General features: G+C 40.6%; 1 protein-coding gene across 1 annotated transcript in view; it reads right to left on the minus strand.

The window, feature by feature from the left end:
- Nucleotides 1-237: 237 nt before the first annotated feature.
- The window catches only part of LOC135561970 (amyloid beta precursor protein binding family B member 2-like), a 117,829-nt gene continuing 90,122 nt past the window's right edge, over nucleotides 238-27,944 (minus strand). The window contains exons 16-17 of the mRNA XM_065004500.1: nucleotides 9,881-10,108; nucleotides 238-7,746 (exon numbers count right to left, since the gene is read on the minus strand). Coding sequence (XP_064860572.1) covers nucleotides 7,552-7,746; nucleotides 9,881-10,108 — 423 coding nt within the window. The 3' untranslated portion in view covers nucleotides 238-7,551. The remainder of the gene's footprint in view (nucleotides 7,747-9,880; nucleotides 10,109-27,944) is intronic.

The raw sequence follows: 27,944 nt of genomic DNA on the forward strand, positions 1-27,944 counted from the left end.
CTGGGGAGTAACAGTAGTTCTCTCCCTCCCCTCTCCTCCCCCCGCCTCACCTCCCTGGGGAGTAACAGTAGATCTCTCCCTCCCCCTTCTCGTATCACCCTCCAACCACATCAAATCTCTCCTCCTCCTCTCTTTCTCCAGCACCAGTACAGACACACACACACACACACACACACACACACACACACACACACACACACACACACACACGTACGTATCGACCACAGGAGTCTGAGGCCTGTTTTAATAAGCAGTTTATTCATACAGGTTAAATTGATATAGTGATAAACCAGAGAGGAGCAAACGGAAGGAGACACATGGAGGCTCAAGCCTGTTGTTCTAGAACATGTTATAACTGTTCTCAAGCCTGTTGTTCTAGAACATGTTATAACTGTTCTCAAGCCTGTTGTTCTAGAACATGTTATAACTGTTCTCAAGCCTGTTGTTCTAGAACATGTTATAACTGTTCTCAAGCCTGTTGTTCTAGAACATGTTATAACAGTTCTCAAGCCTGTTGTTCTAGAACATGTTATAACTGTTCTCAAGCCTGTTGTTCTAGAACATGTTATAACTGTTCTCAAGCCTGTTGTTCTAGAACATGTTATAACTGTTCTCAAGCCTGTTGTTCTAGAACATGTTATAACTGTTCTCAAGCCTGTTGTTCTAGAACATGTTATAACTGTTCTCAAGCCTGTTGTTCTATAACATGTTATAACTGTTCTCAAGCCTGTTGTTCTATAACATGTTATAACTGTTCTCAAGCCTGTTGTTCTATCACATGTTATAACTGTTCTCAAGCCTGTTGTTCTATAACATGTTATAACTGTTCTCAAGCCTGTTGTTCTATCACATGTTATAACTGTTCTCAAGAATGTGTCTTGTTCTATAACATGTTATAACTGTTCTCAAGTCTGTTGTTCTATAACATGTTATAACTGTTCTCAAGCCTGTGTCTTGTTCTATAACATGTTATAACTGTTCTCAAGCCTGTTGTTCTATAACATGTTATAACTGTTCTCAAGCCTGTTGTTCTATAACATGTTATAACTGTTCTCAAGCCTGTTGTTCTATAGCATGTTATAACTGTTCTCAAGCCTGTCGTTCTATAACATGTTATAACTGTTCTCAAGCCTGTTGTTCTATAACATGTTATAACTGTTCTCAAGCCTGTTGTTCTATAGCATGTTATAACTGTTCTCAAGCCTGTTGTTCTATAACATGTTAGAACTGTTCTCAAGCCTGTTGTTCTATAACATGTTATAACTGTTCTCAAGCCTGTGTCTTGTTCTATAACATGTTATAACTGTTCTCAAGCCTGTTGTTCTATAACATGTTATAACTGTTCTCAAGCCTGTTGTTCTATAACATGTTATAACTGTTCTCAAGCCTGTTGTTCTATAACATGTTATAACTGTTCTCAAGCCTGTTGTTCTATAACATGTTATAACTGTTCTCAAGCCTGTGTCTTGTTCTATAACATGTTATAACTGTTCTCAAGCCTGTGTCTTGTTCTATAACATGTTATAACTGTTCTCAAGCCTGTTGTTCTATAACATGTTATAACTGTTCTCAAGCCTGTTGTTCTATAACATGTTATAACTGTTCTCAAGCCTGTTGTTCTATAACATGTTATAACTGTTCTCAAGCCTGTGTCTTGTTCTATAACATGTTATAACTGTTCTCAAGCCTGTTGTTCTATAACATGTTATAACTGTTCTCAAGCCTGTTGTTCTATCACATGTTATAACTGTTCTCAAGAATGTGTCTTGTTCTATAACATGTTATAACTGTTCTCAAGCCTGTTGTTCTATCACATGTTATAACTGTTCTCAAGCCTGTTGTTCTATAACATGTTATAACTGTTCTCAAGCCTGATGTTCTATCACATGTTATAACTGTTCTCAAGAATGTGTCTTGTTCTATAACATGTTATAACTGTTCTCAAGCCTGTTGTTCTATAACATGTTATAACTGTTCTCAAGCCTGTTGTTCTATAACATGTTATAACTGTTCTCAAGCCTGTTGTTCTATCACATGTTATAACTGTTCTCAAGCCTGTTGTTCTATCACATGTTATAACTGTTCTCAAGCCTGTTGTTCTATCACATGTTATAACTGTTCTCAAGAATGTGTCTTGTTCTATAACATGTTATAACTGTTCTCAAGCCTGTTGTTCTATCACATGTTATAACTGTTCTCAAGAATGTGTCTTGTTCTATAACATGTTATAACTGTTCTCAAGCCTGTTGTTCTATAACATGTTATAACTGTTCTCAAGCCTGTTGTTCTATAACATGTTATAACTGTTCTCAAGCCTGTTGTTCTATAACATGTTATAACTGTTCTCAAGCCTGTTGTTCTATAACATGTTATAACTGTTCTCAAGCCTGATGTTCTATAACATGTTATAACTGTTCTCAAGCCTGTGTCTTGTTCTATAACATGTTATAACTGTTCTCAAGCCTGTTGTTCTATAACATGTTATAACTGTTCTCAAGCCTGTTGTTCTATAACATGTTATAACTGTTCTCAAGCCTGTTGTTCTATAACATGTTATAACTGTTCTCAAACCTGTTGTTCTATAGCATGTTATAACTGTCCTCAAGCCTGATGTTCTATAACATGGTATAACTGTTCACAAGCCTGTGTCTTGTTCTATAACATGTTATAACTGTTCTCAAGCCTGTTGTTCTATAACATGGTATAACTGTTCACAAGCCTGTGTCTTGTTCTATAACATGTTATAACTGTTCTCAAGCCTGTTGTTCTATAACATGTTATAACTGTTCTCAAGCCTGATGTTATTACTGGTCTAACTGTTATAAAGCTTTTGTGTCTGTCTCAGACATGGGTTGTGTTCTAAATGGAACCCTATGCTGTGTTCTAAATGGAACCCTATCTGTGTTCTAAATGGAACCCTATGCTGTGTTCTAAATGGAACCCTATGCTGTGTTCTAAATGGAACCCTATGCTGTGTTCTAAATGGAACCCTATGCTGTGTTCTAAATGGAAAACTATTCCCTATATTATGCACTACCGGGGTCTAGAGGGGGCGTACTCAAAGTACTGTACTACGTAGGGAATAGGGTGCAGTTTGGGAAGCAACCTTGGTGCTATATCTGTGAGTGAGGAGTGACTGTGTGACAATATAAAACGTGAATATAATATACTGATACATGTGTGATTCCTCGCTAAAAGGAGGCTATCGAGGAGGGGAGGACTGTTTTCTGTGGAAGGATACACGTGTGATTCCTCACCAAAAGGAGGCTATCGAGGAGGGGAGGACTGTTTTCTGTGGAAGGATACACGTGTGATTCCTCGTCAAAAGGCCGCTATCGAGGAGGGGAGGACTGTTTTCTGTGGAAGGATACACGTGTGATTCCTCGCCAAAAGGAGGCTATCGAGGAGGGGAGGACTGTTTTCTGTGGAAGGATACACGTGTGATTCCTCACCAAAAGGAGGCTATCGAGGAGGGGAGGACTGTTTTCTGTGGAAGGATACACGTGTGATTCCTCGTCAAAAGGCCGCTATCGAGGAGGGGAGGACTGTTTTCTGTGGAAGGATACACGTGTGATTCCTCGCCAAAAGGAGGCTATCGAGGAGGGGAGGACTGTTTTCTGTGGAAGGATACACGTGTGATTCCTCACCAAAAGGAGGCTATCGAGGAGGGGAGGACTGTTTTCTGTGGAAGGATACACGTGTGATTCCTCGTCAAAAGGCCGCTATCGAGGAGGGGAGGACTGTCTTCTGTGGAAGGATACATGTGTGATTCCTCGCCAAAAGGAGGCTATCGAGGAGGGGAGGACTGTTTTCTGTGGAAGGATACACGTGTGATTCCTCGTCAAAAGGCCGCTATCGAGGAGGGGAGGACTGTCTTCTGTGGAAGGATACATGTGTGATTCCTCGTCAAAAGGACGCTATCGAGGAGGGGAGGGGAGGACTGTCTTCTGTGGAAGGATACACGTGTGATTCCTCACCAAAAGGAGGCTATCGAGGAGGGAGGACTGTCTTCTGTGGAAGGATACACGTGTGATTCCTCGTCAAAAGGCCGCTATCGAGGAGGGAGGACTGTCTTCTGTGGAAGGATACACGTGTGATTCCTCGCCAAAAGGAGGCTATCGAGGAGGGAGGACTGTTTTCTGTGGAAGGATACACGTGTGATTCCTCGCCAAAAGGAGGCTATCGAGGAGGGAGGACTGTCTTCTGTGGAAGGATACACGTGTGATTCCTCGTCAAAAGGCCGCTATCGAGGAGGGGAGGACTGTTTTCTGTGGAAGGATACACGTGTGATTCCTCGCCAAAAGGAGGCTATCGAGGAGGGGAGGACTGTTTTCTGTGGAAGGATACACGTGTGATTCCTCACCAAAAGGAGGCTATCGAGGAGGGGAGGACTGTTTTCTGTGGAAGGATACACGTGTGATTCCTCGCCAAAAGGAGGCTATCGAGGAGGGGAGGACTGTTTTCTGTGGAAGGATACACGTGTGATTCCTCACCAAAAGGAGGCTATCGAGGAGGGGAGGACTGTTTTCTGTGGAAGGATACACGTGTGATTCCTCGTCAAAAGGCCGCTATCGAGGAGGGGAGGACTGTTTTCTGTGGAAGGATACACGTGTGATTCCTCGCCAAAAGGAGGCTATCGAGGAGGGGAGGACTGTTTTCTGTGGAAGGATACACGTGTGATTCCTCGTCAAAAGGCCGCTATCGAGGAGGGGAGGACTGTCTTCTGTGGAAGGATACACGTGTGATTCCTCACCAAAAGGAGGCTATCGAGGAGGGGAGGACTGTCTTCTGTGGAAGGATACACGTGTGATTCCTCACCAAAAGGAGGCTATCGAGGAGGGAGGACTGTCTTCTGTGGAAGGATACACGTGTGATTCCTCGTCAAAAGGCCGCTATCGAGGAGGGAGGACTGTCTTCTGTGGAAGGATACACGTGTGATTCCTCGCCAAAAGGAGGCTATCGAGGAGGGGAGGGGAGGACTGTTTTCTGTGGAAGGATACACGTGTGATTCCTCGCCAAAAGGAGGCTATCGAGGAGGGAGGACTGTCTTCTGTGGAAGGATACACGTGTGATTCCTCACCAAAAGGAGGCTATCGAGGAGGGAGGACTGTCTTCTGTGGAAGGATACACGTGTGATTCCTCGTCAAAAGGCCGCTATCGAGGAGGGAGGACTGTCTTCTGTGGAAGGATACACGTGTGATTCCTCGCCAAAAGGAGGCTATCGAGGAGGGGAGGGGAGGACTGTTTTCTGTGGAAGGATACACGTGTGATTCCTCGTCAAAAGGCCGCTATCGAGGAGGGGAGGACTGTCTTCTGTGGAAGGATACATGTGTGATTCCTCGCCAAAAGGAGGCTATCGAGGAGGGGAGGACTGTTTTCTGTGGAAGGATACACGTGTGATTCCTCGTCAAAAGGCCGCTATCGAGGAGGGGAGGACTGTCTTCTGTGGAAGGATACATGTGTGATTCCTCGTCAAAAGGGCGCTATCGAGGAGGGGAGGGGAGGACTGTCTTCTGTGGAAGGATACACGTGTGATTCCTCACCAAAAGGAGGCTATCGAGGAGGGAGGACTGTCTTCTGTGGAAGGATACACGTGTGATTCCTCGTCAAAAGGCCGCTATCGAGGAGGGGAGGACTGTTTTCTGTGGAAGGATACACGTGTGATTCCTCGCCAAAAGGAGGCTATCGAGGAGGGAGGACTGTCTTCTGTGGAAGGATACACGTGTGATTCCTCGTCAAAAGGCCGCTATCGAGGAGGGAGGACTGTCTTCTGTGGAAGGATACACTTGTGATTCCTCGCCAAAATATGAACAGGTGTATACAGGTGTAGATATGAACAGGTGTAGATATGAACAGGTGTATACAGGTGTAGATATGAACAGGTGTATACAGGTGTAGATATGAACAGGTGTAGATATGAACAGGTGTATACAGGTGTAGATATGAACAGGTGTATACAGGTGTAGATATGAACAGGTGTAGATATGAACAGGTGTATACAGGTGTAGATATGAACAGGTGTATACAGGTGTAGATATGAACAGGTGTAGATATGAACAGGTGTATACAGGTGTAGATATGAACAGGTGTATACAGGTGTATATATGAACAGGTGTAGATATGAACAGGTGTATACAGGTGTAGATATGAACAGGTGTAGATATGAACAGGTGTATACAGGTGTAGATATGAACAGGTGTATACAGGTGTAGATATGAACAGGTGTAGATATGAACAGGTGTAGATATGAACAGGTGTAGATATGAACAGGTGTATACAGGTGTAGATATGAACAGGTGTATACAGGTGTAGATATGAACAGGTGTATACAGGTGTAGATATGAACAGGTGTATATATGAACAGGTGTAGATATGAACAGGTGTATACAGGTGTAGATATGAACAGGTGTAGATATGAACAGGTGTATACAGGTGTAGATATGAACAGCAGGTGTAGATATGAACAGGTGTAGATATGAACAAGTGCCTCTACAGGTCTGTGTAGGTTGTGTCTACAGGTGTCTCTACAGTTGTGTGTAGGTTGTGTCTACAGGTGTCTCTACAGGTGTGTGTAGGTTGTGTCAACAGGTGCCTCTACAGGTGTGTGTAGGTTGTGTCTACAGGTGTGTCTGCAGGTGTCCCAGGTCATGCTGGAGGTACAGGTACAGACAGGAAGGGTCACCAGGTCAGAGGGTAGAGGTCACTCCAACCTGATTATTTTCCCCTCTCTCTCTCTCTCTCTCTCTCTCTCTCTTTGTGTTGAGGTGATCACCGGCTGGTAGACAGTTCTGTGTTGAGGTGATCACCGACTGGTAGACAGTTCTGTGTTGAGGTGATCACCGACTGGTAGACAGTTCTGTGTTGAGGTGATCACCGACTGGTAGACAGTTCTGTGTTGAGGTGATCACCGACTGGTAGACAGTTCTGTGTTGGGGTTGATCACCGACTGGTAGACAGTTCTGTGTTGAGGTGATCACCGACTGGTAGACAGTTCTGTGTTGAGGTGATCACCGACTGGTAGACAGTTCTGTGTTGAGGTGATCACCGGCTGGTAGACAGTTCTGTGTTGAGGTGATCACCGACTGGTAGACAGTTCTGTGTTGAGGTGATCACCGACTGGTAGACAGTTCTGTGTTGAGGTGATCACCGACTGGTAGACAGTTCTGTGTTGAGGTGATCACCGGCTGGTAGACAGTTCTGTGTTGAGGTGATCACCGACTGGTAGACAGTTCTGTGTTGAGGTGATCACCGACTGGTAGACAGTTCTGTGTTGAGGTGATCACCGACTGGTAGACAGTTCTGTGTTGGGGTTGATCACCGACTGGTAGACAGTTCTGTGTTGAGGTGATCACCGACTGGTAGACAGTTCTGTGTTGAGGTGATCACCGACTGGTAGACAGTTCTGTGTTGAGGTGATGGGAGGAGGTCTACGTTTGGCTGCCATAGTTCGACCGGATTAGAGTCGTGATTTTCACGATTAGCAAAAGGTGCAGCGTTGTTTTTTTTCCCCCAATAGTTACCGGGGTGTGCGGTCCTGGTCACGATGTTAGTTTAGTTTCCGTGGTTACTCTGGTGGGGCAGCGGTCCCTTCTGTTTGAGGGTGTCGATGAGGGACAGCACTCCTCTCTTCACACCGCCGTTACCGCGGTTACCACCGCCGCTGCCCAGGGAGGAGGAGCCACGGCCACAGGAGGGGAGGGGTCTCTGGGAGGGGGGGTGAGCCAACAGGCACTTCTGATACCTTAACTAGAGGAGAGGGAGATGGGTGGGGAGAGAGAGGGAGAGAGAGAGAGAGAGAGAGAGAGAGAGAGAGAGAGAGAGAGAGAGAGAGAGAGAGAGAGAGAGAGAGAGAGAGAGAGAGAGAGATATAGAGACATAGAAAGAGAGAGAGATGGAGAGAGAGAGAGAGAGAGAGAGACGGGGAGAGTGAGACATAGAGAGACAGAAAGAGAGAGAGACGGAGAGAGACAGAAAGAGAGAGAGTGAGACGTAGAGAGAGAGAGAGAGAGAGAGAGATGGAGAGAGACAGAAAGAGAGAGAGACGGAGAGAGACAGAGAGAGAGAGAGAGACAGAGAGACAGAGAGACAGAGAGACAGAGAGTAAGACGTAGAGAGACAGAGAGACAGAGAGACAGAGAGAGAGAGAGTGAGACGTAGAGAGAGAGAGAGAGAGAGAGAGAGAGAGACAGAGAGAGAGAGAGAGTAAGACGTAGAGAGACAGAGAGAGAGGGAGAGACACCAGGTGGTACCATTAAAGATCAGGAAGAACAGAACAGCAGCAGTACTCCGGACCTCCAGGAGGATTTGATACAGTACATACAGTAGATACAGACTGTACTCACCATGCATGAAGCCTGTACATAGATCTACATATTATAGACTGTACTCACCATGCATGAAGCCTGCATATAGATCTAGATATTATAGACTGTACTCACCATGCATGAAGCCTGCATATAGATCTAGATATTATAGACTGTACTCACCATGCATGAAGCCTGCATATAGATCTAGATATTATAGACTGTACTCACCATGCATGAAGCCTGCATATAGATCTACATATTATAGACTGTACTCACCATGCATGAAGCCTGCATATAGATCTAGATATTATAGACTGTACTCACCATGCATGAAGCCTGCATATAGATCTAAATATTATAGAGTGTACTCACCATGCATGAAGCCTACATATAGATCTAGATATTCTAGAGTGTACTCACCATGCATGAAGCCTGTACATAGATCTAGATATTATAGACTGTGCTCACCATGCATGAAGCCTGCATATATATCTAGATATTATAGACTGTGCTAACCATGCATGAAGCCTGCATATAGATCTAGATATTCTAGAGTGTACTCACCATGCATGAAGCCTGCATATAGATCTAGGTATTCTAGAGTGTTCTCACCATGCATGAAGCCTGCATATAGATCTAGGTATTCTAGAGTGTACTCACCATGCATGAAGCCTGCATATAGATCTAGATATTCTAGAGTGTACTCACCATGCATGAAGCCTGCATATAGATCTAGATATTCTAGACTGTGTACTCACCATGCATGAAGCCTGCATATAGATCTAGATATTCTAGAGTGTACTCACCATGCATGAAGCCTGCATATAGATCTAGGTATTATAGACTGTACTCACCATGCATGAAGCCTGCATATAGATCTAGATATTCTAGAGTGTACTCACCATGCATGCAGCCTGCATATAGATCTAGATATTCTAGAGTGTACTCACCATGCATGAAGCCTGCATATAGATCTAGGTATTCTAGAGTGTTCTCACCATGCATGAAACCTGCATATAGATCTAGGTATTATAGACTGTACTCACCATGCATGAAGCCTGCATATAGATCTAGATATTCTAGAGTGTACTCACCATGCATGAAGCCTGCATATAGATCTAGGTATTCTAGAGTGTACTCACCATGCATGAAGCCTGCATATAGATCTAGATATTCTAGAGTGTACTCACCATGCATGAAGCCTGCATATAGATCTAGGTATTATAGACTGTACTAACCATGCATGAAACCTGCATATAGATCTAGGTATTCTAGAGTGTACTCACCATGCATGCAGCCTGCATATAGATCTAGATATTCTAGAGTGTACTCACCATGCATGAAGCCTGCATATAGATCTAGGTATTATAGACTGTACTAACCATGCATGAAACCTGCATATAGATCTAGGTATTATAGACTGTACTCACCATGCATGCAGCCTGTACATAGATCTACATACTCTAGAGTGTACTCACCATGCATGAAGCCTGCAGATAGATCTACATATTCTAGAGTGTACGCACCATGCATGAAGCCTGCAGATAGATCTACATATTCTAGAGTGTACGCACCATGCACGCAGCCTGTACGGCCTCAGAGAGCTGTCCAGCGTTGGGTTCACACCAGAACACGTGACACTCGTAGCGTTGTCCTCCTCCGTCCATGATGAAGGCAAAGCAGTGGATGTCCCTCCCTACCCCAATGAAGGACAGAAACCTCACCCTGCACTCTACCAACACCTCCTCCTCCACCTCCTCCTTCACCTCCTCCTCCTCCTTCACCTCCTCCTCCTTCACCTCCTGATACACAGAGAGAGAGAAAGACACACACAGGGAAGCACACAAACACACACACAAAGGATGAAACGTCCTCAGAGGGAAAGAGAGAGAGACAGAGAGGGGGGGGAGAGAGAGACAGAGAGACAGAGAGAGAGACAGAGAGAGAGAGAGAGAGAGAGACAGAGAGACAGAGAGAGAGACAGAGAGAGAGAGAGAGAGAGAGAGAGAGACAGAGAGAGAGAGACAGAGAGAGAGAGAGAGAGACAGAGAGACAGAGAGAGAGAGACAGAGAGAGAGAGAGAGAGAGAGAGAGAGAGAGAGAGAGAGACAGAGAGAGAGAGACAGAGAGAGAGAGAGAGAGAGAGAGAGAGAGAGAGAGAGAGAGAGAGAGAGAGAGAGAGAGACAGAGAGAGAGAGAGAGAGAGAGAGAGAGAGAGAGAGAGAGAGAGAGAGAGAGAGAGAGAGAGAGAGAGAGAGAGAGAGAGAGAGAGAGAGAGAGAGAGAGAGAGAGAGAGAGGTGGTTGTTGAGAGAGAGAGAGAGAGAGAGACAGAGAGAGAGAGAGAGAGAGAATGAGGGTAGATAGATACAGATAATGAGAGAGAGGTGTATATAGTGTATATAGTGGTGGTTGTTGATAATGAGAGAGAGTGGTGATAATGAGATATAGTGGTGGTTGTTGATAATGAGGGTAGAGGTGAGAGGTGTATATAGTGATAATGAGGAGTGGTGGTTGTTGATAATGAGAGTGTATATAGTGTATATAGTGGTGGTTGTTGATAATGAGGGTAGAGGTGTATATAGTGTATATAGTGGTGGTTGTTGATAATGAGGGTAGAGGTGTATATAGTGTATATAGTGGTGGTTGTTGATAATGAGGGTAGAGGTGTATATAGTGTATATAGTGGTGGTTGTTGATAATGAGGGTAGGGTGTATATAGTGGTGGTTGTTGATAATGAGGGTAGAGTGTATATAGTGGTGGTTGTTAATGATAATGAGTGTATATAGTGGTGGTTGTTGATAATGAGGTAGAGTGTATATAGTGTATATAGTGGTGGTTGTTGATAATGAGGGTAGAGGTGTATATAGTGTATATAGTGGTGGTTGTTGATAATGAGGGTAGAGGTGTATATAGTGTATATAGTGGTGGTTGTTGATAATGAGGGTAGAGGTGTATATAGTGTATATAGTGGTGGTTGTTGATAATGAGGGTAGATATAGTGTATATAGTGGTGGTTGTTGATAATGAGGGTAGAGGTGTATATAGTGTATATAGTGGTGGTTGTTGATAATGAGGGTAGAGGTGTATATAGTGTATATAGTGGTGGTTGTTGATAATGAGGGTAGAGGTATATATAGTGTATATAGTGGTGGTTGTTGATAATGAGGGTAGAGGTGTATATAGTGGTGGTTGTTGATAATGAGGGTAGAGGTGTATATAGTGTATATAGTGGTGGTTGTTGATAATGAGGGTAGAGGTGTATATAGTGTATATAGTGGTGGTTGTTGATAATGAGGGTAGATAGTGTATATAGTGGTGTATAATGAGTAGTATATAGTGGTGGTTGTTGATAATGAGGGTAGAGGTGTATATAGTGGTGGTTGTTGATAATGAGGGTAGAGGTGTATATAGTGTATATAGTGGTGGTTGTTGATAATGAGGGTAGAGGTGTATATAGTGTATATAGTGGTGGTTGTTGATAATGAGGGTAGAGGTGTATATAGTGTATATAGTGGTGGTTGTTGATAATGAGGGTAGAGGTGTATATAGTGTATATAGTGGTGGTTGTTGATAATGAGGGTAGAGGTGTATATAGTGGTGGTTGTTGATAATGAGGGTAGAGGTGTATATAGTGTATATAGTGGTGGTTGTTGATAATGAGGGTAGAGGTGTATATAGTGGTGGTTGTTGATAATGAGGGTAGAGGTGTATATAGTGTATATAGTGGTGGTTGTTGATAATGAGGGTAGAGGTGTATATAGTGTATATAGTGGTGGTTGTTGATAATGAGGGTAGAGGTGTATATAGTGTATATAGTGGTGGTTGTTGATAATGAGGGTAGAGGTGTATATAGTGTATATAGTGGTGGTTGTTGATAATGAGGGTAGAGGTGTATATAGTGGTGGTTGTTGATAATGAGGGTAGAGGTGTATATAGTGGTGGTTGTTGATAATGAGGGTAGAGGTGTATATAGTGTATATAGTGGTGGTTGTTGATAATGAGGGTAGAGGTATATAGTGGTGGTTGTTGATAATGAGGGTAGAGGTGTATATAGTGGTGGTTGTTGATAATGAGGGTAGAGGTGTATATAGTGTATATAGTGGTGGTTGTTGATAATGAGGGTAGAGGTGTATATAGTGTATATAGTGGTGGTTGTTGATAATGAGGGTAGAGGTGTATATAGTGTATATAGTGGTGGTTGTTGATAATGAGGGTAGAGGTGTATATAGTGGTGGTTGTTGATAATGAGGGTAGAGGTGTATATAGTGTATATAGTGGTGGTTGTTGATAATGAGGGTAGAGGTGTATATAGTGTATATAGTGGTGGTTGTTGATAATGAGGGTAGAGGTGTATATAGTGTATATAGTGGTGGTTGTTGATAATGAGGGTAGAGGTGTATATAGTGGTGGTTGTTGATAATGAGGGTAGAGGTGTATATAGTGTATATAGTGGTGGTTGTTGATAATGAGGGTAGAGGTGTATATAGTGTATATAGTGGTGGTTGTTGATAATGAGGGTAGATATAGTGTATATAGTGGTGGTTGTTGATAATGAGGGTAGAGGTGTGTATATAGTGGTGGTTGTTGATAATGAGGGTAGAGGTGTATATAGTGTATATAGTGGTGGTTGTTGATAATGAGGGTAGAGGTGTATATAGTGTATATAGTGGTGGTTGTTGATAATGAGGGTAGATATAGGTGTATATAGTGGTGGTGGTTGTTGATAATGAGGGTAGAGGTGTATATAGTGGTGGTTGTTGATAATGAGGGTAGAGGTGTATATAGTGTATATAGTGGTGGTTGTTGATAATGAGGGTAGAGGTGTATATAGTGTATATAGTGGTGGTTGTTGATAATGAGGGTAGAGGTGTATATAGTGTATATAGTGGTGGTTGTTGATAATGAGGGTAGAGGTGTATATAGTGTATATAGTGGTGGTTGTTGATAATGAGGGTAGAGGTGTATATAGTGTATATAGTGGTGGTTGTTGATAATGAGGGTAGAGGTGTATATAGTGTATATAATGAGGGTAGTGGTGGTTGTTGATAATGAGGGTAGAGGTGTATATAGTGTATATAGTGGTGGTTGTTGATAATGAGGGTAGAGGTGTATATAGTGGTGGTTGTTGATAATGAGGGTAGAGGTGTATATAGTGGTGGTTGTTGATAATGAGGGTAGAGGTGTATATAGTGTATATAGTGGTGGTTGTTGATAATGAGGGTAGAGGTGTATATAGTGGTGGTTGTTGATAATGAGGGTAGAGGTGTATATAGTGGTGGTTGTTGATAATGAGGGTAGAGGTGTATATAGTGGTGGTTGTTGATAATGAGGGTAGAGGTGTATATAGTGTATATAGTGGTGGTTGTTGATAATGAGGGTAGAGGTGTATATAGTGTATATAGTGGTGGTTGTTGATAATGAGGGTAGAGGTGTGTATATAGTGGTGGTTGTTGATAATGAGGGTAGAGGTGTATATAGTGGTGGTTGTTGATAATGAGGGTAGAGGTGTATATAGTGTATATAGTGGTGGTTGTTGATAATGAGGGTAGAGGTGTATATAGTGTATATAGTGGTGGTTGTTGATAATGAGGGTAGAGGTGTATATAGTGTATATAGTGGTGGTTGTTGATAATGAGGGTAGAGGTGTATATAGTGGTGGTTGTTGATAATGAGGGTAGAGGTGTATATAGTGGTGGTTGTTGATAATGAGGGTAGAGGTGTATATAGTGTATATAGTGGTGGTTGTTGATAATGAGGGTAGAGGTGTATATAGTGGTGGTTGTTGATAATGAGGGTAGAGGTGTATATAGTGGTGGTTTGTTGATAATGAGGGTAGATATAGGTGTGGTTGTTGATATAGTGGTGGTGGTTGTTGATAATGAGGGTAGAGGTGTATATAGTGTATATAGTGGTGGTTGATAATGAGGGTAGAGGTGTATATAGTGGTGGTTTGTTGATAATGAGGGTAGAGGTGTATATAGTGGTGGTTGTTGATAATGAGGGTAGAGGTGTAGGTGTATATAGTGGTGGTTGTTGATAATGAGGGTAGAGGTGTATATAGTGGTGGTTGTTGATAATGAGGGTAGAGGTGTATATAGTGTATATAGTGGTGGTGTTGATAATGAGGGTAGAGGTGTATATAGTGTGTATATAGTGGTGGTTGTTGATAATGAGGGTAGAGGTGTATATAGTGTATATAGTGGTGGTTGTTGATAATGAGGGTAGGGTGTATATAGTGTATATAGTGGTGGTTGTTGATAATGAGGGTAGAGGTGTATATAGTGTATATAGTGGTGGTTGTTGATAATGAGGGTAGAGGTGTATATAGTGGTGGTTGTTGATAATGAGGGTAGAGGTGTATATAGTGGTGGTTGTTGATAATGAGGGTAGAGTGTATATAGTGTATATAGTGTATATAGTGGTGGTTGTTGATAATGAGGGTAGAGGTGTATATAGTGGTGGTTGTTGATAATGAGGGTAGAGGTAGTGTAGTGTGTATATAGTGTGTGGTGGTTGTTGATAATGAGGGTAGAGGTGTATATAGTGGTGGTTGTTGATAATGAGGGTAGAGGTGTATATAGTGGTGGTTGTTGATAATGAGGGTAGAGGTGTATATAGTGTATATAGTGGTGGTTGTTGATAATGAGGGTAGAGGTGTATATAGTGTATATAGTGGTGGTTGTTGATAATGAGGGTAGAGGTGTATATAGTGTAGGTGTATATGTGTGGTTGTTGATAATGAGGGTAGAGGTGTATATAGTGTATATAGTGGTGGTTGTTGATAATGAGGGTAGAGGTGTATATAGTGTATATAGTGGTTTGTTGATAATGAGGGTAGAGGTGTATATAGTGTATATAGTGGTGGTTGTTGATAATGAGGGTAGAGGTGTATATAGTGTATATAGTGGTGGTTGTTGATAATGAGGGTAGAGAGTGTGTGGTGGTTGTTGATAATGAGGGTAGAGGTGTATATAGTGTATATAGTGGTGGTTGTTGATAATGAGGGTAGAGGTGTATATAGTGTATATAGTGGTGGTTGTTGATAATGAGGGTAGAGGTGTATATAGTGGTGGTTGTTGATAATGAGGGTAGAGGTGTATATAGTGGTGGTTGTTGATAATGAGGGTAGAGGTGTATATAGTGGTGGTTGTTGATAATGGTGGTTGTTGATAGAGGTGTATATAGTGTATATAGTGGTGGTTGTTGATAATGAGGGTAGAGGTGTATATAGTGTATATAGTGGTGGTTGTTGATAATGAGGGTAGAGGTGTATATAGTAGTATATAGTGGTGGTTGTTGATAATGAGGGTAGAGGTGTATATAGTGTATATAGTGGTGGTTGTTGATAATGAGGGTAGAGGTGTATATAGTGTGTTGTTGATATGAGGGTAGGTAGTATATAGTGGTGGTTGTTGATAATGAGGGTAGAGGTGTATATAGTGTATATAGTGGTGGTTGTTGATAATGAGGGTAGAGGTGTATATAGTGGTGGTGGTTGTTGATAATGAGGGTAGAGGTGTATATAGTGTATATAGTGGTGGTTGTTGATAATGAGGGTAGAGGTGTATATAGTGTATATAGTGGTGGTTGTTGTTGATAATGAGGGTAGAGGTGTATATAGTGGTGGTTGTTGATAATGAGGGTGTGTATATAGTGGTGGTTGTTGATAATGAGGGTAGAGGTGTATATAGTGGTGGTTTGTTGATAATGAGGGTAGAGGTGTATATAGTGTATATAGTGTGGTTGTTGATAATGGGTAGAGGTGTATATAGTGGTGGTTGTTGATAATGGGGTAGAGGTGTATATAGTGTGGTTGTTGATATAGTGGTGGTTGTTGATAATGAGGGTAGAGGTGTATATAGTGTATATAGTGGTGGTTGTTGATAATGAGGGTAGAGTGTATATAGTGTATATAGTGGTTGGTTGATAATGAGGGTAGAGGTGTATATAGTGGTGGTTGTTGATAATGAGGGTAGAGGTGTATATAGTGGTGGTTTGTTGATAATGAGGGTAGAGGTGTATATAGTGTATATAGTGGTGGTTGTTGATAATGAGGGTAGGTGTATATAGTGTATATAGTGGTGGTTGTTGATAATGATAGAGGTGTATATAGTGTATATAGTGGTGGTTGTTGATAATGAGGGTGTAGTGTATATAGTGGTGGTTGTTGATAATGAGGGTAGAGGTGTATATAGTGGTGGTTGTTGATAATGAGGGTAGAGGTGTATATAGTGGTGGTTGTTGATAATGAGGGTAGATATAGGTGTATATAGTGTATATAGTGGTGGTTGTTGATAATGAGGGTAGAGGTGTATATAGTGGTGGTTGTTGATAATGAGGGTAGAGGTGTATATAGTGTATATAGTGGTGGTTGTTGATAATGAGGGTAGAGGTGTATATAGTGTATATAGTGGTGGTTGTTGATAATGAGGGTAGAGGTGTATATAGTGGTGGTTGTTGATAATGAGGGTAGAGGTGTATATAGTGTATATAGTGGTTTGTTGATAATGAGGGTAGAGGTGTATATAGTGTATATAGTGGTGGTTGTTGATAATGAGGGTAGAGGTGTATATAGTGGTGGTGGTTGTTGATAATGAGGGTAGAGGTGTATATAGTGGTGGTTGTTGATAATGAGGGTAGAGGTGTGTATATAGTGTATATAGTGGTGGTTGTTGATAATGAGGGTAGGTGTATATAGTGTGGTTGTTGATATAGGGTAGAGGTGTATATAGTGGTGGTGGTTGTTGATAATGAGGGTGTAGAGGTGTATATAGTGGTATAGTGGTGGTTGTTGATAATGAGGGTAGAGGTGTATATAGTGTATATAGTGGTGGTTGTTGATAATGAGGGTAGAGGTGTATATAGTGGTGGTTGTTGATAATGAGGGTAGGTGGTGGTGGTTGATAATGAGGGTAGAGGTGTATATAGTGTATATAGTGGTGGTTGTTGATAATGAGGGTAGGTGTATATAGTGTGTTGTTGATAATAGGGTGGTGGTGGTTGTTGATAATGAGGGTAGAGGTGTATATAGTGTATATAGTGGTGGTTGTTGATAATGAGGGGTAGAGGTGTTGCTGATAATAGTAGTATATAGTGGTGGTTGTTGATAATGAGGGTAGAGGTGTAGAGGTGTATATAGTGGTGGTTGTTGATAATGAGGGTAGAGGTGTATATAGTGTATATAGTGGTGGTTGGATAATGAGGGTTGATAATGAGGGTAGAGGTGTATATAGTGTATATAGTGGTGGTTGTTGATAATGAGGGTAGAGGTGTATATAGTGGTGGTTGTTGATAATGAGGGTTGTTGATAATGAGGGTATAATGAGAGGTGTATATGTATATAGTGGTGGTTGTTGATAATGAGGGTAGAGGTGTATATAGTGGTGGTTGTTGATAATGAGGGTAGAGGTGTATATAGTGGTGGTTGTTGATAATGAGGGTAGAGGTGTATATAGTGTATATAGTGGTGGTTGTTGATAATGAGGGTAGAGGTGTATATAGTGTATATAGTGGTGGTTGTTGATAATGAGGGTAGAGGTGTATATAGTGTATATAGTGGTGGTTGTTGATAATGAGGGTAGAGGTGTATATAGTGTATATAGTGGTGGTTGTTGATAATGAGGGTAGAGGTGTGTATATAGTGGTGGTTGTTGATAATGAGGGTAGAGGTGTATATAGTGTATATAGTGGTGGTTGTTGATAATGAGGGTAGATATAGTGGTGGTTGTTGATAATAGTGTATATAGTGGTGGTTGTTGATAATGAGGGTAGAGGTGTATATAGTGGTGGTTGTTGATAATGAGGGTAGAGGTGTATATAGTGTATATAGTGGTGGTTGTTGATAATGAGGGTAGAGGTGTATATAGTGTATATAGTGGTGGTTGTTGATAATGAGGGTAGAGGTGTATATAGTGGTGGTTGTTGATAATGAGGGTAGAGGTGTATATAGTGTGGTGGTATAATGAGTGGTGGTTGTTGATAATGAGGGTAGAGGTGTATATAGTGTATATAGTGGTGGTTGTTGATAATGAGGGTAGAGGTGTATATAGTGTATATAGTGGTGGTTGTTGATAATGAGGGTAGAGGTGTATATAGTGGTGGTTGTTGATAATGAGGGTAGAGGTGTATATAGTGGTGGTTGTTGATAATGAGGGTAGAGGTGTATATAGTGTATATAGTGGTGGTTGTTGATAATGAGGGTGAGGTGGTAGGGTGTATATAGTGTATATAGTGGTGGTTGTTGATAATGAGGGTAGATGTATATAGTGTATATAGTGGTGGTTGTTGATAATGAGGGTGAGGTATATATAGTGGTGGTTGTTGATAATGAGGGTAGAGGTGTATATAGTGGTGGTTGTTGATAATGAGGGTAGAGGTATATAGTGTATATAGGGTGGTTGTTGATAATGAGGGTAGAGGTGTATATAGTGTATATAGTGGTGGTTGTTAATGAGGGTAGAGGTGTATATAGTGTATATAGAGGTGTTGATAATGAGTAGAGGTGTATATAGTGGTGGTGGTTGTTGATAATGAGGGTAGAGGTGTATATAGTGTATATAGTGGTGGTTGTTGATAATGAGGGTAGAGGTGTATATAGTGTATATAGTGGGTTGTTGATAATGAGGGTAGAGTGTATATAGTGGTGGTTGTTGATAATGAGGGTAGAGGTGTATATAGTGTATATAGTGGTGGTTGTTGATAATGAGGGTAGAGGTGTATATAGTGGTGGTTGTTGATAATGAGGGTAGAGGTGTTGTGTATATAGTGTATATAGTGGTGGTTGTTGATAATGAGGGTAGAGGTGTATATAGTGTATATAGTGGTGGTTGTTGATAATGAGGGTAGAGGTGTATATAGTGTATATAGTGGTTAATGTTGTATATAGTGTATATAGTGGTGGTTGTTGATAATGAGGGTAGAGGTGTATATAGTGTATATAGTGGTGGTTGTTGATAATGAGGGTAGAGGTATATAGTGTATATAGTGGTGGTTGTTGATAATGAGGGTAGAGGTGTATATAGTGTATATAGTGGTGGTTGTTGATAATGAGGGTAGAGGTGTATATAGTGTATATAGTGGTGGTTGTTGATAATGAGGGTAGAGGTGTATATAGTGGTGTATAATGAGGGAGGTGTATATAGTGGTGGTTGTTGATAATGAGGGTAGAGGTGTATATAGTGTATATAGTGGTGGTTGTTGATAATGAGGGTAGAGGTGTATATAGTGGTGGTGGTTGTTGATAATGAGGGTAGAGGTGGTTGTTGATATAGTGTATATAGTGGTGGTTGTTGATAATGAGGGTAGAGGTGTATATAGTATATAGTGGTGGTTGTTGATAATGAGGGTAGAGGTGTATATAGTGTATATAGTGGTAATGAGTTGTATGATAATGAGGGTAGAGGTGTATATAGTGGTGGTTGTTGATAATGAGGGTAGAGGTGTATATAGTGTATATAGTGGTGGTTGTTGATAATGAGGGTAGAGGTGTATATAGTGGTGGTTGTTGATAATGAGGGTAGAGAGGTGGTTGTTGATAATGAGGTAGAGGTGTATATAGTGGTGGTTGTTGATAATGAGGGTAGAGGTGTATATAGTGTATATAGTGGTGGTTGTTGATAATGAGGGTAGAGGTGTATATAGTGGTGGTTGTTGATAATGAGGGTAGAGGTGTATATAGTGTATATAGTGGTGGTTGTTGATAATGAGGGTAGAGGTGTATATAGTGTATATAGTGGTGGTTGTTGATAATGAGGGTAGAGGTGTATATAGTGGTGGTTGTTGATAATGAGGGTAGAGGTGTATATGGTGGTTGCTGATAATGTGTATATAGTGGTGGTTGTTGATAATGAGGGTAGAGGTGTATATAGTGGTGGTTGTTGATAATGAGGGTAGAGGTGTATATAGTGTATATGTGGTGGTTGTTGATAATGAGGGTAGAGGTGTATATAGTGTATATAGTGGTGGTTGTTGATAATGAGGGTAGAGTGTGGTTGTTGATATAGTGGTGGTTGTTGATAAGGGTAGAGGTGTATATAGTGGTGGTTGTTGATAATGAGGGTAGAGGTGTATATAGTGTATATAGTGGTGGTTGTTGATGAGGTAGATGTAGGTGGTTGTTGATAATGAGGGTGGTATATAGTGGTGGTTGTTGATAATGAGGGTAGAGGTGTATATAGTGTATATAGTGGTGGTTGTTGATAATGAGGGTAGAGGTGTATATAGTGTATATAGTGGTGGTTGTTGATAATGAGGGTAGAGGTGTGTATATAGTGGTGGTTGTTGATAATGAGGGTAGAGGTGTATATAGTGTATATAGTGGTGGTTGTTGATAATGAGGGTAGAGGTGTATATAGTGTATATAGTGGTGGTTGTTGATAATGAGGGTAGAGGTGTATATAGTGGTGGTTGTTGATAATGAGGGTAGAGGTGTATATAGTGTATATAGTGGTGGTTGTTGATAATGAGGGTAGAGGTGTATATAGTGTATATAGTGGTGGTTGTTGATAATGAGGGTAGAGGTATATAGTGTAGTGGTTGTTGATAATGAGGGTAGAGTGTATATAGTGGTGGTTGTTGATAATGAGGAGGTATAGTGTATATAGTGGTGGTTGTTGATAATGAGTGTGTATATAGTGGTGGTTTGTTGATAATGAGGGTAGAGGTGTATATAGTGTATAATAGGGTGGTGGTGGTGGTTGTTGATAATGAGGGTAGAGGTGTATATAGTGTATATAGTGGTGGATTGTTGATAATGAGGGAGGTGTATATAGTGTATATAGTGGTGGTTGTTGATAATGAGGGTAGAGGTGTATATAGTGTATATAGTGGTGGTTGTTGATAATGAGGGTAGAGGTGTATATAGTGTATATAGTGTGGTTGTTGATAATAATGAGGGTAGAGGTATATAGTGGTGGTTGTTGATAATGAGGGTAGTGTATATAGTGTATATAGTGGTGGTTGTTGATAATGAGGGTAGAGGTGTATATAGTGTATATAGTGGTGGTTGTTGATAATGAGGGTAGTGTATATAGTGGTGTATATAGTAGAGTGTATATAGTGGTGGTTGTTGATAATGAGGGTAGAGGTGTATATAGTGTATAATGAGTGGTGGTTATATAGTTGATAATGAGGGTAGAGGTGTATATAGTGGTGGTTGTTTGATTGATAATGAGGGTAGAGGTGTATATAGTGAGGTATATAGTGGTGGTTGTTGATAATGAGGGTAGAGTGGTTGTTGTGTATATATAGTGGTGGTTGTTGATAATGAGGGTAGAGGTGTATATAGTGTATATAGTGGTGGTTGATAATGATATAGAGGGTGTATATAGTGGTGGTTGTTGATAGTATATAGTGGTGGTTGTTGATAATGAGGGTAGAGGTGTATATAGTGGTGGTTGTTGATAATGAGGGTAGAGGTGTATATAGTGTATATAGTGGTGGTTGTTGATAATGAGGGTAGAGGTGTATATAGTGTATATAGTGGTGGTTGTTGATAATGAGGGTAGAGGTGTATATAGTGTATATAGTGGTGGTTGTTGATAATGAGGGTAGAGGTGTATATAGTGTATATAGTGGTGGTTGTTGATAATGAGGGTAGAGGTGTATATAGTGTATATAGTGGTGGTTGTTGATAATGAGGGTAGAGTATATAGTGTATATAGTGGTGGTTGTTGATAATGATAATGATATAGGTATATAGTGGTGGTTGTTGATAATGAGGGTAGAGGTGTATATAGTGTATATAGTGGTGGTTGTTGATAATGAGGGTAGAGGTGTATATAGTGTATATAGTGGTGGTTGTTGATAATGAGGGTAGAGGTGTATATATATAGTGTATATAGTGGTGGTTGTTGATAATGAGGGTAGAGGTGTATATAGTGTATATAGTGGTTTGTTGATAATGAGGGTAGAGGTGTATATAGTGTGTATATAGTGGTGGTTGTTGATAATGAGGGTAGAGGTGTATATAGTGTATATAGTGGTGGTTGTTGATAATGAGGGTAGAGGTAGAGGTATATAGTGTATATAGTGGTGGTTGTTGATAATGAGGGTAGAGGTGTATATAGTGGTGGTTGTTGATAATGAGGGTAGAGGTGTATATAGTGTATATAGTGGTGGTTGTTGATAATGAGGGTAGAGGTGTATATAGTGTATATAGTGGTGGTTGTTGATAATGAGGGTGGTTGTTGAGAGGTGTATATAGTGTATATAGTGGTGGTTGTTGATAATGAGGGTAGAGGTGTATATAGTGGGTGGTTGTTGATAATGAGGGTAGAGGTGTATATAGTGTATATAGTGGTGGTTGTTGATAATGAGGGTAGAGGTGTATATAGTGTATATAGTGGTGGTTGTTGATAATGAGGGTAGAGGTGTATATATAGTGGTGGTTGTTGATAATGAGGGTAGAGTGTATATAGTGTATATAGTGGTGGTTGTTGATAATGAGGGTAGAGGTGTATATAGTGTATATAGTGGTGGTTGTTGATAATGAGGGTAGAGGTGTATATAGTGGTGGTTGGTTGATAATGAGGGTAGAGGTGTATATAGTGTATATAGTGGTGGTTGTTGATAATGAGGGTAGTGGTGGTTGTTGATATAGTGTATATAGTGGTGGTTGTTGATAATGAGGGTAGAGGTGTATATAGTGTATATAGTGGTGGTTGTTGATAATGAGGGTAGAGGTGTATATAGTGTATATAGTGGTGGTTGTTGATAATGAGGGTAGAGGTGTATATAGTATATAGTGGTGGTTGTTGATAATGAGGGAGGTGTATAGTGTATATAGTGTATATAGTGGTGGTTGTTGATAATGAGTGGTGGTGGTTGTTGAGAGGTGTATATAGTGTATATAGTGGTGGTTGTTGATAATGAGGGTAGAGGTGTATATAGTGTATATAGTGGTGGTTGTTGATAATGAGGGTAGAGGTGTATATAGTGTATATAGTGGTGGTTGTTGATAATGAGGGTAGAGGTGTATATAGTGGTGGTTTGTTGATAATGAGGGTAGAGTATAGTGTATATAGTGGTGGTTGTTGATAATGAGGGTAGTGTAGGTTGTTGATATTGAGGGTAGAGGTGTATATAGTGTATATAGTGGTGGTTGTTGATAATGAGGGTAGAGGTGTATATAGTGGTGGTTGTTGATATAGTGGTGGTTGTTGATAATGAGGGTAGAGGTGTATATAGTGTATATAGTGGTGGTTGTTGATAATGAGGGTAGAGGTGTATATAGTGTATATAGTGGTGGTTGTTGATAATGAGGGTAGAGGTGTATATAGTGGTGGTTGTTGATAATGAGGGTAGAGGTGTATATAGTGTATATAGTGGTGGTTGTTGATAATGAGGGTAGAGGTGTATATAGTGTGTATATAGTGTATATAGTGGTGGTTGTTGATAATGAGGGTAGAGGTGTATATAGTGGTGGTTGTTGATAATGAGGGTAGAGGTGTATATAGTGGTGGTTTGTTGATAATGAGGGTAGAGGTGTATATAGTGTATATAGTGGTGGTTGTTGATAATGAGGGTAGAGGTGTATATATAGTGGTGGTTGTTGATAATGAGGGTAGAGGTGTATATAGTGTATATAGTGGTGGTTGTTGATAATGAGGGTGATATAGTGTGTTGTTGATATAGTGTATATAGTGGTGGTTGTTGATAATGAGGGTAGAGGTGTATATAGTGGTGGTTGTTGATAATGAGGGTAGAGGTGGTGGTGGTTGTTGATAATGAGGGTAGAGGTGGTGTATATAGTGGTGGTTGTTGATAATGAGGGTAGAGGTGTATATAGTGGTGGTTGTTGATAATGAGGGTAGAGGTGTATATAGTGGTGGTTGTTGATAATGAGGGTAGAGTGTATAGTGGTGGTTGTATAATGTGGTGGTGGTTGTTGATAATGAGGGTAGAGGTGTATATAGTGTATATAGTGGTGGTTGTTGATAATGAGGGTAGAGGTGTATATAGTGGTGGTTGTTGATAATGAGGGTAGAGTGTATATAGTGTATATAGTGGTGGTTGTTGATAATGAGGGTAGAGGTGTATATAGTGTATATAGTGGTGGTTGTTGATAATGAGGGAGGTAGAGGTGTATGTGTATAATGGTTGTTGATAATGAGGGTAGAGGTGTATATAGTGTATATAGTGGTGGTTGTTGATAATGAGGGTAGAGGTGTATATAGTGTATATAGTGGTGGTTAATGTTGATAATGAGGGTAGAGGTGTATATAGTGGTGGTTTGTTGATAATGAGGGTAGTGAGGTGTATATAGTGGTGGTTTGTTGATAATGAGGGTAGAGGTGTATATAGTGTATATAGTGGTGGTTGTTGATAATGAGGGTGTGTATATAGTGGTGGTTGTTGATAATGAGGGTAGAGGTGTATATAGTGTATATAGTGGTGGTTGTTGATAATGAGGGTAGAGGTGTATATAGTGTATATAGTGGTGGTTGTTGATAATGAGGGTAGAGGTGTATATAGTGGTGGTTGTTGATAATGAGGGTAGAGGTGTATATAGTGTATATAGTGGTGGTTAATGAGGGTAGAGGTGATAATGAGGGTTGTTGATAATGAGGTGTATATAGTGGTGGTTGTTGATAATGAGGGTAGAGGTGTATATAGTGGTGGTTTGTTGATAATGAGGGTAGAGGTGTATATAGTGTATATAGTGGTGGTTGTTGATAATGAGGGTAGAGGTGTATATAGTGTATATAGTGGTGGTTGTTGATAATGAGGGTATAGTGGTGGTTGTTGAGGTGTATATATAATGAGGGTAGTGTATATAGTGGTGGTTGTTGATAATGAGGGTAGAGGTGTGTATATAGTGGTGGTTGTAATGAGGGTAGAGGTGTATATAGAGTGGTTGTTGATAATGTGTATATAGTGGTGGTTGTTGATAATGAGGTAGAGGTGTATATAGTGTATATAGTGGTGGTTGTTGATAATGAGGGTAGAGGTGTATATAGTGTATATAGTGGTGGTTGTTGATAATGAGGGTGTAGAGGTGTATATAGTGGTGGTTGTTGATAATGAGGGTAGAGGTGTATATAGTGGTGGTTGTTGATAATGAGGGTAGAGGTGTATATAGTGTATATAGTGGTGGTTGTTGATAATGAGGGTAGAGGTGTATATAGTGTATATAGTGGTGGTTGTTGATAATGAGGGTAGAGGTGTATAGTGTATATAGTGGTGGTTGTTGATAATGAGGGTAGAGGTGTATATAGTGTATATAGTGGTGGTTGTTGATATATGAGGGTAGAGGTGTATATAGTGTATATAGTGGTGGTTGTTGATAATGAGGGTAGAGGTGTATATAGTGTATATAGTGGTGGTTGTTGATAATGAGTGATAGTGGTGGTTGTTGATAATGAGGGTAGAGGTGTATATAGTGGTGGTGGTTGTTGATAATGAGGGTAGAGGTGTATATAGTGTATATAGTGGTGGTTGTTGATAATGAGGGTAGAGGTGTATATAGTGTATATAGTGGTGGTTGTTGATAATGAGGGAGGTATATAGTGGTGGTTGTTGATAATGAGGGTGTGTATATAGTGGTGGTTGTTGATAATGAGGGTAGAGGTGTATATAGTGGTGGTTGTTGATATAGTGAGTGGTGGTTGTTGATAATGAGGGTAGAGGTGTATATAGTGTATATAGTGGTGGTTGTTGATAATGAGGGTAGAGGTGTATATAGTGTATATAGTGGTGGTTGTTGATAATGAGGGTAGAGGTGTATATAGTGTATATAGTGGTGGTTGGTTGTTGATAATGAGGGTAGAGGTGTATATAGGGGTTGTTGATAATGAGGGTAGAGTGTAGAGGTGTATATAGTGTATATAGTGGTTGTTGATAATGAGGGTAGAGGTGTATATAGTGGTGGTTGTTGATAATGAGGGTAGAGGTGTATATAGTGGTGGTTGTTGATAATGAGGGTAGATATAGTGTATATAGTGGTGGTTGTTGATAATGAGGGTAGAGGTGTATATAGTGTATATAGTGGTGGTTGTTGATAATGAGGGTAGAGTGTGTTGTTGATATAGTGTATATAGTGGTGGTTGTTGATAATGAGGGTAGAGGTGTATATAGTGTATATGGTGTTGGTGGTTGTTGATATATGGTGGTTGTTGATAATGGGTAGAGGTGTATATAGTGTATATAGTGGTGGTTGTTGATAATGAGGGTAGAGGTGTATATAGTGGTGGTTGTTGATAATGAGGGTAGAGGTGTATATAGTGTATATAGTGGTGGTTGTTGATAATGAGGGTAGAGGTGTATATAGTGTATATAGTGGTGGTTGTTGATAATGAGGGTAGAGGTGTATATAGTGTATATAGTGGTGGTTGTTGATAATGAGGGTAGAGGTGTATATAGTGTATATAGTGGTGGTTGTTGATAATGAGGGTAGAGGTGTATATAGTGTATATAGTGGTGGTTGTTGATAATGAGGGTGGTTGTTGAGAGGTAGTGTATATAGTGTATATAGTGGTGGTTGTTGATAATGAGGGTAGAGGTGTATATAGTGTATATAGTGGTGGTTGTTGATAATGAGGGTAGAGGTGTATATAGTGTATATAGTGGTGGTTGTTGATAATGAGGGTAGAGGTGTATATAGTGGTGGTTGTTGATAATGAGGGTAGAGGTGTATATAGTGTATATAGTGGTGGTTGTTGATAATGAGGGTAGAGGTGTATATAGTGGTGGTTGTTGTTGATAATGAGGGTAGAGGTGTATATAGTGTATATAGTGGTGGTTGTTGATAATGAGGGTAGAGGTGTATATAGTGGTGGTTGTTGATAATGAGGGTAGATATAGTGTATATAGTGGTGGTTGTTGATAATGAGGGTAGAGGTGTATATAGTGTATATAGTGGTGGTTGTTGATAATGAGGGTAGAGGTGTATATAGTGGTAGAGGTATAGTGGTGGTTGTTGATAATGAGGGTAGAGGTGTATATAGTGTATATAGTGGTGGTTGTTGTTGATAATGAGGGTAGAGGTGTATATAGTGGTGGTTGTTGATAATGAGGGTAGAGGTGTATATAGTGGTGGTTGTTGATAATGAGGGTAGAGGTGTATATAGTGTATATAGTGGTGGTTGTTGATAATGAGGGTAGAGGTGTATATAGTGTATATAGTGGTGGTTGTTGATAATGAGGGTAGAGGTGTATATAGTGTATATAGTGGTGGTGGTGTTGATAATGAGGGTAGAGGTGTATATAGTGTGTATATAGTGGTGGTTGTTGATAATGAGGGTAGAGGTGTATATAGTGGTGGTTGTTGATAATGAGGGTAGAGGTGTATATAGTGTATATAGTGGTGGTTGTTGATAATGAGGGTGTGTATATAGTGGTGGTTGTTGATAATGAGGGTAGAGGTGTATATAGTGGTGGTTGTTGATAATGAGGGTAGAGTGGTTGTGGTGATAATGAGGGTAGAGGTGTATATAGTGGTGGTTGTTGATAATGAGGGTAGAGGTGTATATAGTGTATATAGTGGTGGTTGTTGATAATGAGGGTAGAGGTGTATATATATAGTGGTGGTTGTTGATAATGAGGGTAGAGGTGTATATAGTATATAGTGGTGGTTGTTGATAATGAGGGTAGAGAGGTGGTTGTTGATATGAGGGTGTATATAGTGGTGGTTGTTGAT

Source organism: Oncorhynchus nerka, linkage group LG18 (genome assembly GCF_034236695.1).
Source record: "Oncorhynchus nerka isolate Pitt River linkage group LG18, Oner_Uvic_2.0, whole genome shotgun sequence".
Classification (NCBI taxonomy): Eukaryota; Metazoa; Chordata; class Actinopteri; order Salmoniformes; family Salmonidae; genus Oncorhynchus; species Oncorhynchus nerka.